The following is a 20,358-nucleotide window of genomic DNA, read 5'->3' as shown; positions in this document are numbered from 1 at the left end:
AAATACTTTAAATATGAAAAATCAACACAGTGTTATGGACATTTAAGGCAGTTTAATGCAAAGCAAAGATAATACTTTCTGATGGGAAAAAAAAACCTCATGCATAAAGTTATTCTTTTCATGGATTTTGTCTCCCCAATGGTTGGGAAATATCAAGATGAGTGAGAATGCCAGGATTGTTGGGCTCAAATTGTGATTTAGGAGTTCAGAGAGCATGAGGCATGGACGGACCGCCACAGAGTCCAGGTTCTCCCATCATCATCATCATCATCATCATCATCATCATCATCATCATCATCATCATCATCATCATCATCATCATCATCATCATCATCATCATCTGATCATAAATATTAGAAACAAAGAACAAAAATATATGCTGTGAAATTGTAGAAAACAATGACACAGTAAATGGTGGTGCAGTCAAAACTGAAGGCTCTTCAGGGTAATTACCCTGGTTGGCTCGGCTTCTTTCACACCATCTTGGTTCACCTGGTGCTGTCTTATCTTAACAAGCTGTCTTCATGTTACCTGACATCGGCAGAGGTTGCCGTGACAGCTGTCCCCATGTATCCTGTCTCTATGGAAACAGGTCCTCCCCAGGTGAGGCGTTATGGTGAAGCAAAGCAGCAGAGAATGGACATGTTCTGGAAATATATTCATTGTTCTGAGCAAAGAATCATTGCGGACATTTGCTCATTAGCGGTCAGATGTAACCAGATTCCACAGACAGAGAAAATGTGTAAAATTGTGCTATTAAAAAGTTATTCCGGTGGATACACAACTTCATTTTCACATTTCCTTTCAGATTAGGATTTGCACTGTTCGTTGTTGAAGTTTATCAACAGGGAAGTATTCAAGTATGTAACCTACACTGGGTCAAACCACAGAGTAATTGTTGCCTCTTTCGCCGACACAATATTGCTGATGAAAACATGTTAGACCAGAAGTGTAAACTCTGTAAATGCAAAAGATCCTGCAGAACTTGGTGTGCTACAGTGTAGGCGAAGCTTCAGAAAATTCCCATTCTTTTCAAAGAGTAATCATTTCTAATCCTGTGCTCTGATATGAGGTCAAAGGTCACAAGAGTTCATTAATCATTTCTAATTAATTTATGATTAACTCATTGGCAGAACTGCTCTTCTGTCTCCAAAGGCAGGCAGAGAACAATTGCTCAAGGTAGTTGATACTTTGACAGTGTGTTGCCATGGCAGCGTTGGTACAGCTCCATCAGGACTCTTCTTCACTTTGAGCCCTTTCTTCTCATGTAAAGATTGTATACATTTTTCATAATGAATACCACATGAAGAGAACAGCAATCCTTTGGTAACCAATAGTGGGAAGACTGAGACAAATAAAAACAATACTGTGCCAAAGTCTAATTAAGGTGGGCGCTTAAGGGAGTTTTCTTTTATTTCAATGTTGACTACTGCTTCTGTAAAGTGCTTTCCTTAAGAACTCACAGACAGTGTTCATCAGCCATCGATCTACCAACCTTAGAATTGTTGGGCCAAAGCAAATTCTGCTGAATAGTACTATATTTTATCAACAAATACAAGACAAAATGTGCATATTTAGTGAACAGCAAAAGCCTAAACAAGCCTGAAACAGAGCTCATCGGTCCATTGACTTATATTGATGGCACTTGTATTCATGAGGTCTTGCAGTGCAGTGCAAAAACATTGGCAGAATTTACCCACAAAACACCAGCCAATACTGCTGGGCTTTAATTTCAGCTGAATAATCTAGAGACTCATTTATTTTCACACTGTGCTGCCCTCGGGTTCTAACAAAAAAGCTTTAGCGGAAGAAAGAACGATTTCCTGCGTACAGTATGAATGCGCTCTTCACTCCGCCTGTGCTGCCTGCACTGTGGTAAACGGAGCTCTAATCAATTCTCACTGGACTCTGAAAAGCCAAAACCCTCTGCTAAAGCTAATATCACGCTCTGTCTTCTAGCTCCGCCCACACCATCTCCACATCTGCAGCACTTTCCCTTTATCACTCGGCATGGTTATGAACATTTACAGTGTCTTGTGATGGTAAAAAGGTTATTCTCAAACGCAGAATCAAATCTAATCCAGTTAAGGTGTAACTCTCTCCATTGATCCAATTCAGAATTTGATATTAAAGCACTTTTAGTTGGAATTTTTAACATCTCACCAGACAGTTTATAGTTCTGTAAATATGATGGCAATTGAAACATTAAGAGTATAGTAGAAAAAGCTTCAGTTGTAGTCATCTGGACTCAGTTTGAAAAAATAGACGTTTCGACTCTCATCCAAGAGTCATTGTCAATAACAGAATTTAGATCGAGAACTCCGATATTAATACTGTTCTGTGGTAAGACCCGCCCATTGGGCGGAGCCTTCCTGAAGTAGAAAGAGTTGTTTGTTTCAACAGAAACTCCCCCTTGTATCTACCGAGCTAGCCTATTCAGAATCTTAATGGGCTATTAGAAACCTCTTTGTCTTTGTGAGACCCTGGCTCAACCACCCTGAGTACCTGATTAGCATCTGAATGTCCTTTACCTTTCCAGGGGTTCAGAATCCCATTATAAATAACAGGAAGATGAAACCTAAGCCCTCCATTTCTGTTTAAAGAAGGTCTTTCTTTTTTAACAAAAATAGCTTCCTTGACTCCTCTTTCAAACCTAAATTCTGTTATTGACAATGACTCTTGGATGAGAGTCGAAACGTCTATTTTTTCAAACTGAGTCCAGATGACTACAACTGAAAGCTTTTTCTACTATGGAACACGCCTGGACGAATGAGGGATTACACCGACATTAAGAGTATACTCTTAATGCTTGTAATGAACTCATCATATGAAGCGAAAATGCCGGAACTGAAGAGAGGGTGTAATTAGCCAGATGTTATGGGAAAAAAAGCAGATACAATTTTACCAAGTGTTTTGTTCCACTCTCAGAGACAATGCTGAGGTTTAAGCTCTTATTCTAACACTGGGATTAGCTTTCAAACTGCTCACTTAGAGGTTTTGCTGAGCAGCTGATAAGGTTCAGAGCTCCATTAAGAAGAGGCACACCGCAACCAATCTATCAACCACCAGCCAGCGTGCATGCACAGAACACACAGCATTTGAAAAGGATGAACAACCCCAGATATAATAGAGCACTAAATGTAGGATGCAAGACTTAAAAGGTTTACTTAAGTCAGATAGCGGCATTGTGTCATGTTAATTTCTATTTAATTTTGACACAGCAAAAGCGATATGATATATGTTCGAGCAGAACATATTAAAGTGAACTTTGGCCTATACTATTAAATTATGGCAAATGAATGTAACATTTTAAGTTTGAGTTTGCTGAGCAGGAAAGGAGCAGTGTTGATTCTAAGAAAAATAGTGTTGTAATTAAGGATGTCACAAATTTTAGTTTTCAAGGTTTAATGATTGTTCATGATTATTGAGACATAATAATTGTTACATAATAACAGCGGCATCTTTAATTTCCTTTCATTCCCATGGTCTCACATGTTACTATTCCTAAATTGTGTGACCGGCTTTACGAAATTGAACTTTCGGAAAGACAAAAAAAGTTACATTTGACAAAAACAGACAGATAAAAAGTTATTTACGTTTAGATCTATTTTTGGACTATATATTGAACTAAAAAGACTTCATTTTGCTTCTAAAATTGTCACGACTATTAGTTCTTGGTTATTATGTTGACAAATATCAATTAACCTAATAATCTTGACATCCCTTGTTATATATAGTGTATATAGTATAGTATATATTCATTGAGTGACACATATCTGCTCTCTACTCGTACTTACAATTTGCTTTTTGCATTTAAATGTGGTAAAAAATGAACTTAATAGTAGGATGGCATTGTAAGCATCAGATGTCAACCTTTGGCTATTAAATACCACACATGGACTACTTCAGTAGCTCTAATTTTCCCTCACTCCCACACACACACATACTCACAAATCCTCTCTCCATCTGCACATTTGCTTTTTGACTCCTTAAGCCTGTCCCCCATGAACACAGCACTGCCTATACGGTATAATGATGACATCAGTGACTGGGCGAGTGGCTTGGTGAGGCTCTGAATGTCACAAATCAGTCTGAATAAGGATGAACGTCGCAGATACAGCCGCCGAACAAGAGGAACACATGGCTGATTGATTAAACAATAGCTGCTCATTACAGAAGTAGCCCGGGGTGGGTCTGGGCGTGTGGCTCGGGGGGGAGGAAGACCGAGCTGCTCAACAGAGATAGAGAGAAACAGCACCAGCACAAGCGAAACTGGTATATGACGAGTGCGACTGTGGACCAGCTGCTATATATAGCACAAGGCAAAAAGTAGGATAACACATTGCTGCTCTGGCGCTGAATGAGGCTGTGGGTAGCGAGTGGAGGAGCCACTGGTCACAGCACAAGGGACTGACTTGACATAGCATTATTCTGCTGCACTCGAGCGCACACGCAAATATGGTCATAGCACAATTCACTGGAGCCAGACCAACCGGTGGCATGAGCCGTGTTATACAGTACACACACTCTATCATCAGCATGTCATATACTACATAATAGTTCTACGCACAAAAAGGACAGCAAAAGGAGTTCTGACATGTAATGACAAAGGTTTTATGTTTTTTATAATAATGAAAGGAACCATGTGTATCCCTCTCACTCTTAAAAAGGTACTACAATCCCCCCTCACTGATTCATGACCAGAGTTGGGGGCAACGCGTTAGCTCTTAGCGCATTAAGAGTACTCAAATTACTTTTTTAGATTAACGAGTACTAGTTGTGTGCACCCATGTAATCTAGTACTAGTTACTTTTTAAAATCAGTAACGCGTTAGTTTGGTTAGGTCATCGTTTCCAGGTGTGTTTCCCAGCCCAGAGTAGAGAGAGAAATCAATTGTTTCGGCGTGTTGTGAGCATGGGCACTGTGCAGCTAGAGACTGGGAGTCTTGTCCTCACATCAAAGAGAAATAAACTTTCAGATGCACGTTTTGAAAAACTTCTCCTTCATTGTACCCACTATTTTGTAACTGAGGAGTAAATGTAGGCCATGATGTGGTGAGTTTGATTTAAATAAACTGTGCAAAAACAAGCTCCTCTCTTGCCAAACCACACATTTTGTTTTAGCTATGTTTTTCATTGCTTGAGGACAGGCCTGCACATGCTTATTGTATGGTATTGTATTGTGGTAATCTGTCAACACAAAAGATAAATAAAGCTCAGTCAAACGCATGTACTTGCTTGTTTATTAGACATTTTAATGATTATGTTACTGTGTTCAGTAACGCAAAGGGACTGTCGGCATACGATAAAGGTTATACAATAATGTTAATTATTGGTAATGCAAGAACAGTGTTTTCGCTGAGGGCTTTTGGCATGGTGGCCCGCTATGCTACCGCCGGCCCCCGCCATGCTCAAAAGATACCGCCAGGTATTAAGATAACCATACGCGGGCTGTGGGCATTTTACTATTTTAGTGCTGCTGCACGCGTTCGGGCGCCACAGGCGCCGTGGTGCTGTTTGCTCGGCCTTGCGAGCGCGAAAAAATCACACTCCGCCTCGCGTATGGTGTAAATTAAGAGAACGCTGAGCGCCGTCTGGCGTAAATTACGGCGCTTGTTTACAGCACACGTCGTAACGTCAGCGTTGGAAAATAGGCAGCGATACGCCGCTCCTGAGTGGCGGAGTGTGATCATATTGGCTTTCCATAACGATCACATTTTTGGTACTTTTTATTAGCGCCGCTTACGGCCCGCCATCCTCAAACCTCAGTCCAGCGAGAACACTGCAAGAGAACTCTACATTAATGAGGAATTTTTGCTTGACTTGATAATCGTCTTAAAGGTTGAATGGACGATTTTTTTGGGCCAAATCTGAGTCTTATTTCCTCGTGGCGTGGACTGCCGATTAGTCCTGCCACGTATCAATCATAAAACGCTCCTACCGCTCACCTGCAGCCGCGTGCGGCTCGTCCCCCGAGAGTAGCACGGTTCCGTGTGTCTAAGCGCATTGATCTATCATAATATAGTTCCCTCAGTGTACGGGACAAAATTAGGACGGAGATAGACTGTTCGAGCTGACTCATAAGAGACGGAAATCTACGGGAGACGAGCGATGCGATGCGCTCCGTTGTGCTAATAAACAAACGCACGTGTGTGTTGTATCAGTCCGCACGGGGGAGTGCGCATGCGCACTTCCACCTGAGTTCTCAAATCACAGAAAAATTGTCCATTGCGCCTTTAAGAATCAAAACATCAACAACTTGGCCATAATGTCAAATGATTTATAATTAAGAATAACTCAGCATTACACTTGTTATCAGTAAATGCAAAATTCGAGTGAGGTCAAGTTTATGAATTTTTATGAAATTGTTTGATACATTTATCAAACAATGTAAACTATGCGCAATGCGTTTCACGGCTGACTACCTCGGGATTGGATATTATTTTCGAAAAATATAATTAATCATTTTCATAGCTCTTTGGGTCTAACCTCAACACTTCTTCAAGGATAAACTGATAAATTCCTTTCATGACTATTCCATCTGTCTAAAAAAAGAATAATCAAATGTTTAAACTAAAAACAGACAGTATAAAGAAAACACATTATGCTTTATACAGTGACAAACTATCACATACATAGATTTTAATATAAACAATTTTATAGTAGAAACTTGGAATTTTACCAAAGCAAGCAGGGCATTGTCATTCATGGTATTATATTTTAGAACATCATTGGCATGATATGTCTCCTTAAAAGCATAGAGATATAAGTTTAGTGTTAGCATACCTTCTTGGTGAAATCCATGGCTTTAAGGATGGAAAGGTTGAGTGTTTCCAGTGAGGCCAGAACTCCCTCATATTCTCCCATGTGCTTGGCAAAATAGTCTGCACACATACAACACAGACAATCATTCATTCACTTAAATCACACAATATCAAAAATGCTAAATTAAAGCCCTGAAATATTCACGCTTATTCAACGAGACACTGCAAAGACTTTTATCTTCGCTTGTGCCAAATTACAAGAAAGAACACCCTCTGGAATCATTTTGCCTCTACTCTTAAATCCATTTCCACACTGATTCTTTTAAAAGGACAATTAAAACTGATGTTAATTCATACAAATATTTAATACAATATGAACTGTAATGTACTTATGTGAAAAATTGACTTGTCTGTTTATGCCTTTTTAAAAGTCTATATTTTGCTTGGATTGCAAATAAATTAATAAAAAAATATGTTTTTATTGTTCTACATTTTCGGAACAAAAATTAAAATGTTTTGAAAAATTGATGAATTGGGTTTATTCATGAATGCTCTGAATACAAATAATTGAGAAACTGTAGAAAAATAACTAGAGCGACGCAGCTAAACTTTGTCATAACAGAACATAATTCATCTTGAGTAAAAGTACACATACCAAATGGCAAACATCAATAAACTCCATTTATAATCAATATAAATTAAATCTAAATGTTTAATTTGCATTTGTGAATACGGAATACTACTAGATAAATACATTCAAGTGGCAAACTGATAAAAAGAGCTGTTTGAAGGTTGAGTGTGCGTTGTACTTACCACAGAGTTCCTTGGTGTCAACATTGCTATTGCATCAAAGCAGAGGAGCAGCAGAGGGAGTGAGAGAGGGGAGGAAGAGAGGAAAAGAATAGGGGAGGAGGGCGGAAAGGAGGAGGGTTAAAGACACAGGAGAAGAGACTGTTTGCATGCTTGATACATATAGACACTAGCGAACACGGCAACATTCACGAGTCACGCAAGCTGGACGCATGTCGAGCGATGTTGTCAAGACAAAGCCAGAACCTGATGATTTAGTATCACCGCAGGCTTATTATGTTGTGTTGATTAAAGCATTATGAAATATGCATATGACAGGCTGGACTACACATTTCACTAAGACGCACAGAATTATGTTTAAGATACTAAAAGTCTTCCAGTTTGATAGTTGTGATGGCATTTATAATTGTACTTCCAGGTTGGATATAGATGATTATTACTTAACAACCAAACTGTAAACACACCAAAATCAATATAAATTACACAATAGTAATAATTTGACAAATAATCATTCCCGATAACACCTTTATTTGTGTTAAATGCCTGTAAATTTCAACTTGAATTTAATTTTTTCTCCTGATAAACTGCAACTTACTTGACTGATGTAAAACTATGATAACAATGAACTATCCCACCAAACTAAGGCCAAAAAAAATAAATAGTGTGTTTATGGTAACAGTGAAAAAAATGTAACATTGAAAGGTAACATTGAGAAAAAATCCAGGTCGTTAGGTCGGATATTTATTTATTTATTTTTAATATATTTTAAAATCCTCGCGCAGGTTTTGCAGATAGTTTTCTTTGGTCCGCGCCTGGTCGCCCTGCGTGCGTGGCCCTGCGTACGGCCAGTAAATATGCGATAAAATGTTTAAGGTCGGGTTTCCTTTATATTTAAATCCAGGTGGGTCGGGTTACCCAAAACACACAACATTTTTTCTTCTTGGCCTAAGTCGTATTTGGAAAAACAAGAATCTGTCATATTCACTTAAAGCCCAACAGTCGTATTTGGTATGTATAATACAAAAACAATAAAGATCATTGGTCACTACCGTTCTTTCAAATTCTGTTTCTCAATGAACCAATTTGAGCTACTGTATATACGCTTCTAAATATTACAGGTCCGGTTTGAGCCATTTTGAATAAGAGCCATGGAGAACAGTTGAGCAGCCAAAGCATCCAGAGCGCTGAGAGGACAGAGAAGAATCCCATCTGTTCATCTGATTCACAAACGATGGCTGTTTAACTCAAATGCCTGTGGACAATGAAATGTGTAAATGAGGAGGAGTGATCTGTTTAGGCAACACACCACTTTACTCCAGGCTTGCCAACCAAATATCCTCCATCACACCAGACCTGCTACATCCGAACACAGATCCATGAAGGACAATGGAAATGGAGAAGGTTTTATCTTTTTTACTGCAAAACCTATGCATTTAAATCTGCTAATAATCATTATCTAACTATGATACACTCACTGGGCCATATTTTACCCCCGGAGGTAGTGTTATGACTAATGCTAGTTTTGAAGTTTATTAGGATTATCTTAGTTATGATTCAGGCCATTCACAGAATGCACCAGTTTAGATTTCCACGCCACTAATATTTTTGTTGCATGCAGAATGAGATCGGATCAAACTAGTGCTGTCAATAAACCATGATTAATCACATTGGAGGTTTGTTTAAATGTAACAGAAATCTAAATAAATGATCCTATTTAAAAGCCTTAATTACTACAATTTAAGGCTAGACATTGTATTTCATAATGAATATGAATAGGGCTCACACGTAACTTTTATTTTTGTCACAGAGGACATAGTCTTCAGCTCGAGATCTTTGCCGTCTTTTCGGGATGTGGATGTTAATGAACAAACATGATTAACATGCTGAAAACACGACGGATTATAGCCATGGGTTGATTTCCATTCATTTTCCCACATTTACCCTTCTTACATACACTAGCAGTGTATGAATGAGTCTTTGGTTTGTTCTGCTGCGCGGAGCTAAACAGACCATATAATTCATTTGCATCAATTCATGATTAATTGCATGAGTTAAGACCTTAAAGGACAAAAAAGATGCCTTAATGTATTTGTTATTGGCCTTTAATCCTGCTATTGAGTACCTTTAGTTTGTTTTAGAAGAAACTTTTACAGAAAACTTCCCACAGCCTTGGCAGAGTAACTGAGCTTTGGCCCATCTACTGGCTAAAGAGGGAACAACACAATTTAAAAAAAATCAACATTGCTAATGCAGCCGTTTGTCGAGGTTCTGGTTTAATCACTCAGATGCAATGATTGTGATTTGAGGGCAGAAATGCACAGAACGAGCCCAGCGATAATTTATGGATGGAAAAGAAGATCCTTGTCGCTCGTAGGGGAGAGGACTTTCTAACCAGGATTCATTCAAAACTAGCATGAATGAAGCTAGATGCTACTCCAGGTACGTTTTTAATGAGGGAACCATGTTAAAACGTGGTTAAAAGCTTAATTTTGCATAATAGGTGACGTTTAATTCCAAACCCCTATTTCAAATGCACGTCAATGATATGTGAAGTCTTCTAGGCTAGTTTTGTTGCAACATATTTTGACATTTAGACAAAAGTTCTTATTATTCCAGCTGCAAAGATAAAGATTTTGTGTTTAAGGCCAGGATAAGTTGTAGAAAAGTTGTATTTGTTCTTTAGATTAGAGGGTTATTTCAAGAGTTGGGGGACAGATAAGTGGCAGATGGGGAGAGGATTGGGTGATGAAAGTGATGGGCTGACAGAAACACAGATAGAGGCTCAGTCTGGTGTGAGGAGGAAATGGAGATGCCGCCTCGCCTCAGACGAATGCTTTCTTCCCCATCAATCACACGCTCCATCCTTCAACAGTGCCGACCCCTGTCACTGCCCCCCAGAACCTGATGTATGTACACACTTATTGTGTTAGGACCACCTGCCTCCAATACCCTACTAAACTATTTCCCACCCATCCAAATTAGAGCTCCAACTTTTACGCAACTTTGACAAAATGTATGATTCATGCCAGCAAAACTGTTAAATTGAATGAATAGAAATTAATAGAATTGTGTAAAACACGAATTGTGCTCTACAAATAAACTTGCCTAGCCTACGCAATTTTAGCCAATTTCCTTTTGTAATTCCTCTTGTGGATCAATAACGTTTCTTTTTGTCCAAGTCTGTTGAAGAACTTTTAATTAACTGCGGACCAAGAACTAGGGTTATCAAAAATATCAATCCCATATACTAATTAATAATAAATAGTAGTGGTATCAAAACTTGATGCTCAATTGAGCAGGTGTCGGTATTGAAGAAAAATACATACATAGGACAAATTTTAACATCTACTTGAAGTTGTATTCATGAATATTTGAGTAATCTTTATTCTTTGGTGGACAAGATGTCATTGCTTCATCAGATCCAGATCTTCATTGCTCCCTGTGCCACACCCACTACTCCTTTTACTTACTTCATTCAGCAATTGTATAGCGTTGTGTAGCCATTTTGGCACAGCACAAATGAAAAACATTCCTCTATTTGCTATTGTGAACTGCAGCTCTCCAGAGGCGACGCAACCCGGAAGTAAGCAGACATATTTTTTAAACTTCAAAATACAATACAATACAATACAATACAATACAATACAAAAGCACAATATTGCTTCTATAGCTCAGAATATATTACCTCATGGTAATATTAAAGAAACTACTGCTGTTTGGAATTGAAAAATGATACATCACTTAACATAATGTAATATGTTATATTTCGTTATATATTAGATTAAATGATACATTATTATATTATATATAAAAAAGAGTGTTGTGGTATTGAGCTTTTGAAAGATTTTTTTTGTGACACACTAAGAGGACCTTAAGAGCTGCTTTTTTGAAAGTCTAGTCATAATCATTTGACTGGAACATTATTGACTTTATCTGTGTTTTGTGTGTCATAATGTTTTGACTGATTAGTGCAAGTTTAAAGAGGTCTCACGGCTGTAATTCAGATTTATGAAACCAAACTGAATGTTAAACATAGATGGGACAGTGCTGCAGTTCTGCCGCACTGATTTAACAAACAGATCTCCACAATGCGCGAGTTTCGCCGCAGGTTTTATATTGAACTTGATCAATTATCTCTTCTGCGGTCATAAAGATCAGCTTTTGTTCTGCTCTGTTTCATTTTATCACCGTAGGATTCGAAGGGATGTGTAAATGGCTGAGATGGGCCCATGGATGACCCACTGTGTCAGCACTCTCCTCTCTTCGTCAGGACGATCTGATCAAGGCTCAATAAAAGGATGTAATTAGGCACAATCAGAGAGAGTCAGTGTCCTGAAGAGCATTGGTCATGGTGAGCCTCATTTAGATGACGATGGCACTGACTTCTTAAAATAAAATAGTCACATTTATATAGCGCTTTTCTACCTTGTGTCTTGCCCAAGGCAGTATTCACCTGAGGCAGCTGCGATCAAACCACGACCTTCGGATCAGAAGACGAGCGCTCTGCGACTGAGCTACTGACACTTAATATTATTTAGGTTCTAAGACTGAAACGTGCAGGGATATGTATAAAGGTTTTTCACCAGATTGTAAAAGATAATTATATGAAAAGCTTTGATATGTTGAAAGAATCATTTGGTTTGGAGAAACAGGACTTTTATTGATATTTACACATGAAGAGTTATTATAACCAAGAAATTGAACAAAACCACTACAACCCTTTGACAGAATTTTGTATCAAGGCAACTTTCAAGGGGAGCAATAGCGAAATTATATCAATGCCTTGCTAATCTAGACAACTACTCCATAAAATATAAAAAATGGGAAACAGGAGGCAACCTTGTTTTGACAGACGAGGAGTGCACATCCAAGGACATCTCAACAAGGAAATGGACGACAAAACACATCACCAACGATCAAGGACTGGACTGACATCGTAACGGACATCAGACAAATGGAAAAACTGACATTCACATTTAATCTGAAAATTGACAAATTTGATCAATTTTGGACTAAATGGGACTTGACTGTGGGATTATTATTATTATTCATTTGTTTATTTACATTTTTTTCCTTCAAAGGATGTGCAGGAATATTTAAGCAGACCATTGAATGGCAGGGTTATTATTGGTAGATGTAATCATTGTAAGTACATTTTTGGGCAGGTTATTTTATCAAAATCCAAAGTTATCTTAAAGACTTACTTTGCAAAAAACTATTTCAAAAGGGAAATGGCTTAGAAAAGGTAAATAGTAACGATTATTGTAGTACTTTGAGGACAGACCGGTCTGCTTGTTATTAAGACTAAATGACTATAATAAGTAAATAAAGATGAAAAGGTTCTGATTTAGCTTTCCAAAAAGAACCCTTCAAAGTACAAAAAAGAAAACAGCTTGATTGTTTTTGAGTCACTACTTCACATAAAGACCCTGGTTTAGATGGAGCGTACACACACAGCTGCTGTATAAATTGCATGCATTTTAAATAAACGCACACAAACTCAGTCAAATAATAGAATGACATAGTAAAGTGGCTGTGAGCAGGAAAACAGCTGCTGCTCTTTTCCATAATGGACTTTTGTGATGTGATGAAGAACTAAAGCCACACATAATCATTACTCAGACTTTCAATAGTTCATGCAATGCAATGCTACATCACGTGTTGCAGCCAGGCCATATACTGTAATGAACAATGTACAATAGGGGTGGGAGAAGTATAAAAAAAAATATTGTACTGAAGATATGAGAAACTCAAATATATTGTCTATAATTAAAACTATTAAGAATTACCTAAGCTGAAGCGCTAAGTATAATCTTAAAAGAAAAGGGTATTAAGCAATATTTCTGCTCTTTTATGTTTAAATTTATGGTCCATTCATGTTGACACATTTTAGCAGATTCCTGACACATTGTTAAAATATAATTTGAATATAATTTTTGAGATGAAAAATAAAATAAAGATATTAATTGTTAGTAAAGTAAAAGAGTAAAATATTGTGCAAAGTAAAATTTGTATGTATATATACTTTACTTATGTACATTTTACAGAAGATACTTTTTATTTTTGTTTCACTACACTAAGTGCTTTCCTCACAGTTTCAGAGGTTATTTTTAGCATGTTCACGGTGTGACGCTTTGAAAGGTTTTGAGTTCAAGTCTCAGCTTTGAGCAAACAATTAAAGACAAACCAAGAAATGGATTCAGATTGTTCCTGTTGTTCTCAAAATCTGTGTGAAATACTTTTACTAGGTACTTCAAAACTTTTACTTTAGATTATTGTATGTTCTACTTTTACATGAGACATTTTGTTTGCCAATGTATCTGTACTTAAGTAACAAATCTGAGTAGTTCCTACACTACTGTCAATATTGCCCACCACTAATGTACACCAGTCGACAGTGTGAGCGTCAGTGCTGACCTGGTGTTGTCCGAGTCAATGGTGTGAAACAGTTTCTCCAGCTCGTCCTCGTTCAGGGTGCCGTCAGAAAAAAAGGCCTGGAACTCATCCAGAGACAGCTTCCCGTCATCTGCAAACCCAAACACCAAATACAGTCATGGAAACAATAGCAGTCAAAACATTCTGAGCAGTTTCTGATGCTTTATACCTTCAATTTGTGCCATAAGGAGTCAAAATCAAAAATAACTCATGTTCTACTAGGGGTTTTATTGTATGTTTTTATTTTCATTTTGTGAGTACACCTTCTAAAAAGAGAAGGAATATTTTGTCTGCAATGGACTATTTTTTGGTTTTGCTTTGTTTACATCAGTGCTTCTCAAACTTTTCCTCATCACTGTATACCTGATTAGCATCTGAATATCCAGGGCTGATGCCACCTCATGGCCTCAAAATGCTGTTGTATATTACCGGTAAACTGGACCTTAAACCTCCATTACTGTTAAAAGAGGGATTCTATTATAATGGCCTCCTTAACTCCATTCAAACCATCTCTTCTCCTGCTGAGAATCTTTCCTCCCTGTGTTCATGTAACACCCTGGATGTAACTGTTGCCATCATGTTTTCAGAGGCAACAGTATCCTCTTTACAACTGCGACTGTGGTATTTGCCCGTGTCTGACAAGTATTCAGGTGCTCAGAGCGATCAGTGCCTTCAGAGGGCCGTGTGAAATCAATGCTGCACAGGCTCAGACTGGCACCGACCTGCAGCTGCATCCTGCTGCCTTGTCTCTCCCTTCTCTGGGAGGTGCACACAATGCAGATTATGTAACAAAAACAGAAATATGCTGCAAGTAAGTGTCTTAGATTTTTGTGAGGCAAGACATGAGACACAATGCTCTCTTTATTGTTGCATTCTATAATGCTCTGGAAACAGGTTCAACATTTAGACAAAAATATGATAAAAAGTGTCACAGTTTCTCTATAACTGAATTTAACAGTTGAGGTCTGTGTTGGGAAAAGTGCTTTAATTTATTTTAGTATAATATGTGGTATGAACGTCTTAAGTTATAAGTTTATCTGAACCAAAAGGCATCCTTAAGCGGGCATAACTTTGACTGAAGTGAAGTTGCAAAACTAGAAGCACGGCCTTAATTTGTATTGGACTAGAAAAAGACAAACCGTATTCTCAAACAGACCAAAAAAACAAAACCCAAAGATGGAAATGAAGCTCTAAAACAATGACTGCACATACAGTGAGGAAAATAAGTTCCTTGATGTAAAGCACTTTGAGTGCCTTGAAGGTAGAAAAGCGCTATATAAATGTGACCATTTGTTTATGTATTTGAACACCCTGTGATTTTGTAAGTTCTCCCACTTAGAAATTATAGAAGGGTCTGAAATGTTCATTGTAGTGTTCCACTATGAGAGACGGAATCTTTTTTTTTGTTAATCTGGAAATCACATTGTATGTTATTGCAGCAAATAAGTGTTTGAACCCCTCAGAAAATCAGTGTTATTAGTTAGTTGGTATAGAAGCCTTTCGGGCTGTCGCTGAGCAACACAGAGTTTCAGCTCCCTCCAAAGATTTTCTATTGGATATAGGAACCAGAACCTTGATTTACTTCTTACGGAGGCACTCCTTGGTTATTGTGGCAGCATGCTTCGGGTCATTGTCATGTCATGTCTGGAAGACCCAGCCGTCTTCAATGCCCTGACTGAGGGAAGGAGGTTGTTATCCACAATCTCGCATGGCCCGATTAATTCTCCCCTTAATACAGTACAGTCGTTCAGTCACCTGTGCAGAAAAGCACCCAAAGCATGATGTTTCCACTGCCATGCTCCACATTAGGGAAGGTGTTGATGGTTCTCATTCTTCTCCTTCCTCCAAACACGACAAGAGGAATTTATATCAAAATGTTCTATTTTGGTCTCATCTGACCACATGACTTTCTCCCATGACTCCTCTGGATCATCCAGATGGGCCTGGACATGTACTGACTTATGCAGGGGACCATTCTGTGCGATGCATCATTTTAAACCATGACGGCATAGTGCATTAAAGTATGTCGGTGTAATCCCTCATTCGTCCAGGCGTGTTCCATAGTAGAAAAAGCTTCAGTTGTAGTCATCTGGACTCAGTTTGAAAAAGTAGACGTTTCGACTCTCATATTGACAATGACTCTTGGATGAGAGTCGAAACGTCTACTTTTTCAAACTGAGTCCAGATGACTACAACTGAAGCTTTTTCTACTATAGTGCATTAAACAACTTTACATCAAGGAACCAGTCACCCATTCACACACACATATTCATTCACCAGATGTTTGCAGACACTTGTGCGGTGGGCGGCAGTAGCTCAGTGGTAGAGTGCTCGTCTTCTGATCCAAAGGTCGGCGGTTCGACTCCCCGCTCAGTCAGAGCGGTCAGATCCACTGGCCCGCAGGTTGGCGGTGCGAATACTGCCGTTGTGTCCTTGGGCAAGACACTTAACCCAACTTGCCCCCCAGTGTCTGCGTACATCTGGGGTGTGAATGTGTGTGTGAATGGGTGACTGGTTCCTTGATGTAAAGTGCTTTGAGTACCTTGACGGTAGAAAAGCGCTATATAAATGTGACCATTTACCATTTACTGAGGGAGCGTGCCTTGCCCAAGGACACAACGTCAGTATTGTCGAGCACTCTACCACTGACCTACTGCTGCCCCAACAGTACCGACAGTAACTTTTCAAACTGTGGTCCCAGCTCTCTTCAGGTCATTGACCAGCTCCTCCCGTAGTTCTGGGCTGATCCCTCACCTTTATCATCATTGATACCCACGAGGTGAGATCTTGCATGGAGCCAAAGTCCGAGGGATTGACGGTCAACTTTAGCCTCATCCATTTTCTTACAATTTTTTCAACAGTTGATCTTTTTTCACCAAGCTGCTTGCTATTTGCCCCGTAGCCCTTTCCAGCCTTGTCTTGTGTCTTTTGACAGCTCTTTGGTCTTGCCCATGGTAGTAGTTTGAGTTTGACTAATTTGTGCGGTGGACAGGTGTTTTTATGCTGCTAATGAGTTCAAACATGTGCTGCTAATTCAGATTGTGGAGTAGAGGTGGACTTTTTAAAGGTAAACTAACAGGTCTTTGAGAGCCAGAGCAATAATACACAAATAAATTATTAGGATTTAATTTTTTTAGATTCCCTCTCTCACAGTGGAAATGCACCATCAAAGTATTGAGACGCAAAGAGGACTGCAGTCTTTAGCTGTTATGCTTGAGTGTCTGTCTCACCACATGATGCAGAGATACATCTAAAATATTAATTCCACTGCCCTCAAACTCTTTGTCCTTGAGTGTGGCAGGCGGCAACGGGGTGAGGGATGGGGCCACTGAACAGAGCCGGTAAACCACTGACAGACAAACAGGACAGACAAACAGGACAGAGTAACAGGACAGACTAACAGGACAGACTAACAGGACAGACTAAGAGGACAGACTAAGAGGACAGACAAAGAGGACAGACTAAGAGGACAGACAAAGAGGACAGAGTAACAGGACAAACCAACAGAGAAGACTAACTTGTTTTATCCGTTTTTCACTGTCGTCCTCCGAGACAACTGCTGTTGTGATTTTGAGTGTTACAAAATAAATTTAATTTAATTTAATTGACCTAACAGGACAGACAAACAGGCAGTGTAACAGGACAGAGTAACATGAGAGAGTAACAGGACAGAGTAACAGGACAGAGTAACATGAGAGAGTAACAGGACAGAGTAACAGGACAGAGTAACATGAGAGAGTAACAGGACAGAGTAACAGGACAGAGTAACATGAGAGAGTAACAGGACAGACAAACAGGACAGCGACACAGGACAGACAAAAAGGACAGACAAACCGGACAGAATAACAGGACAGAGTAACAGGACAAGGCAACAGGACAAGGTCTGGATAACATTTATAAAAGTTTTGTAACAGATTATAAAATAAAATCAGCTGAAAAGCTTTGCTATGTTGAAAGAATTATTGTAGAAACAGGACTTTTATAGATATTTACAAAAACTGCGTTATTATGATCAAGAAATTAAGTAATTACCATTATAATCCTATGACTGAAATCTTTATTAAATCACAATTTAAAAGGGGGAAAATGTCTAAACTACACAAATGTATTAATAATCTCGACCCCTTAACCCTTTAATTTACTCTATTCTGGAATTTAGGGTCTGCATAATTCAGAAGATATAATAAAACTGTCAACCAAACAAGCATATCAAAGCTCAAAGTTGAGTTTTTTTTGGCATTTTGTCAATTTCTTCTCCATAACAACTCCCTTCATTTCCCCCTCTGTAGCTCTCTGACTCAGTGAAAGCTCTCAGATGCTGATGCCACTGTGCCATGTTGATTTCATCATGTAGTCACCCTGCACTGCCTCTACACTGTTTCCCTCGGCTTAACCTTTTCACAATGGGAGGTTTTCTCAGGGCATAAGGAGCAGCCCTTATCTACTGTTTAAGATGACCCTATTAACATTATAGTATCGTAAGAATATAGTTACTATGTATTGATATTGCATTTTATTTAATTTTATTTTTCATATAAATTTGGCAAGACAAAGCAAGCATTTGTGGAGCACAATTCGTACACAAGGCAATTCAAAGTGCTTCACACAACAGGGAAAATACATTAAAATCACAAAGATATGACAGAAATCACAACAATTTAATTTCTATTCATTCAATTTAAGAATTTTGCTGACATGAATCATATATTTTGTCCATGCTTAGTGATCCGCCAGATGGAAAACCAAATCTATTGGACCACACTGACAGACACTCCACACACACTTTCCCATATTTATTTGACATTGCCAGCGTGACAGGCGTCTCTGGGATGGGCACATCGCTTTTAGATTAATTCCTTCCCATGTTTCACCGTCCCTAGACATCAACGCCCTATCTGCCTCTGCACACATCTTTTACGACGACTCTCTTGTCGACGCCTCCACCTTATGTATGGACCTTTTGTATCTTTAACGACAGACCCAGTCTCATCTGCCCCCTCCCTAGATTTAGCTTTCGCTAAACTTAATGTCCCAGACAAAACTCGACCAAAGCTTTTAGTGGTAAAACTCGCTCTTGATCAGTGGGTCGGTGCGTGAGGCTCTTCCTGGACTCTGCAGTGGCCTTAGTGCCGACTGACAATCTAACCAACGAGTGTTCTAACCCTCTCCCCATGGACCTGCGATGTGGCTGCACTTTGAGACCAGCACAATGGGCTATTGTGTCCAGCGGAATTATTTACAAGTTCAGTTGTAATTGTGTCTAAATAGTAGTTTTAGAATTGTAAAGAATTTCTCTAAAGACCTTTTAATTTAAAGAAATTCAAAGGTGCTATTTTCAGGCTATCAATTAAATTTTGTAATTTATTAAAATCACAACGACATGACAGAAATCACAAAACAGTTTAAGATATAAAAGAGAACAGTGAAAATAAAATAATTTCAATCATATGCACAGCTAAACAAAACTGTTTTTAGCTTATATTTGAACATTGCCAGAGTAGAAGCCTGTCTCACTGTTCCTGTTTAGTCCTGACTCTGGGCACTAGCAGGAGGCTTGTCTAAACCAAGTCTGGTTTAGACACTTTATTTTTGATTTTGGCAATGTTTTTAGACGATAGAAAGCTGCTGATGTTATTGATTTGACATGGCTGTTAAAGGTGGTATGGACGATTTTTTTCAGCAAATTTTTTATCATATTTCCTCGTGGCGTGGATAAATCATTTGTCCTGCCACGTATCAATCATAAAACGCACCTACCGCTCACCTGCAGCCGCGCCAGGCTCGTCCCCACGTTTCCGCGTGCCTAAGCGCATGGATCTATCATAATATAGTTCCCTCAGTGTACGGGGCAAAATGAAGACGGAGAAAGACAGTTCGAGCTGACGCAGAAGTGGACATAAATCTACGGGAGACGAGCGATGCGATGCGCTCCGTTGCGCTAATAAACAAACGCACGTGTGTGTTGTATCAGTCCACACGGGGGAGTGTGCATGCGCACTTCCGCCTGCGTTCTCATATCGCCGAAAAATCGTCCATACCGCCTTTAAGAAAAGTCTGAGTCCATTATTACCCCCAGATTTCTAACTTGATTTGTAGGTTTCAAAGCGAGACTCTGGAGGTGCTAACACTTTCTCTTTGTTTCTGTGGGCCAAAGACAATGATTTCAGCTGGAGAAAGTTGTTTTGCATCCACTGGTCAATTACAAACATATTGCTAGTTTGAGGTATGGATGTGACAATATGAATTCTCACCTAAAAAGTAGTATGATTTTGCCTTTTTGCCCTCCATCCGTTTGTTAACAATTATTTTGATCAAAAATAATTGAGTCATAACCTCACTGTTGTGTGAAT

At 38.9% G+C, this 20,358-nt stretch overlaps 1 protein-coding gene across 2 annotated transcripts in view; it reads right to left on the bottom strand.

Annotated features, from left to right (window-relative positions):
• Nucleotides 1–20,358, bottom strand: part of necab2 (N-terminal EF-hand calcium binding protein 2) — a 115,711-nt gene that overhangs the window by 65,593 nt on the left and 29,760 nt on the right. For both annotated transcript variants that reach the window (XM_072435151.1, XM_072435150.1), the window contains exons 3-5: nucleotides 13,991–14,099; nucleotides 7,577–7,602; nucleotides 6,786–6,883 (exon numbers count right to left, since the gene is read on the bottom strand). In XM_072435151.1, the coding sequence (XP_072291252.1) occupies nucleotides 6,786–6,883; nucleotides 7,577–7,602; nucleotides 13,991–14,099 (233 nt within the window). The remainder of the gene's footprint in view (nucleotides 1–6,785; nucleotides 6,884–7,576; nucleotides 7,603–13,990; nucleotides 14,100–20,358) is intronic.

Source organism: Eucyclogobius newberryi, unplaced genomic scaffold, assembly GCF_026437365.1.
Source record: "Eucyclogobius newberryi isolate DKJ021-1_F unplaced genomic scaffold, fEucNew1.0.hap1 SCAF_7, whole genome shotgun sequence".
NCBI classification, from domain to species: Eukaryota; Metazoa; Chordata; class Actinopteri; order Gobiiformes; family Gobiidae; genus Eucyclogobius; species Eucyclogobius newberryi.
Note: the sequence above shows the minus strand (reverse complement) of the source record. Positions and strands in the feature narration are given on the sequence as shown.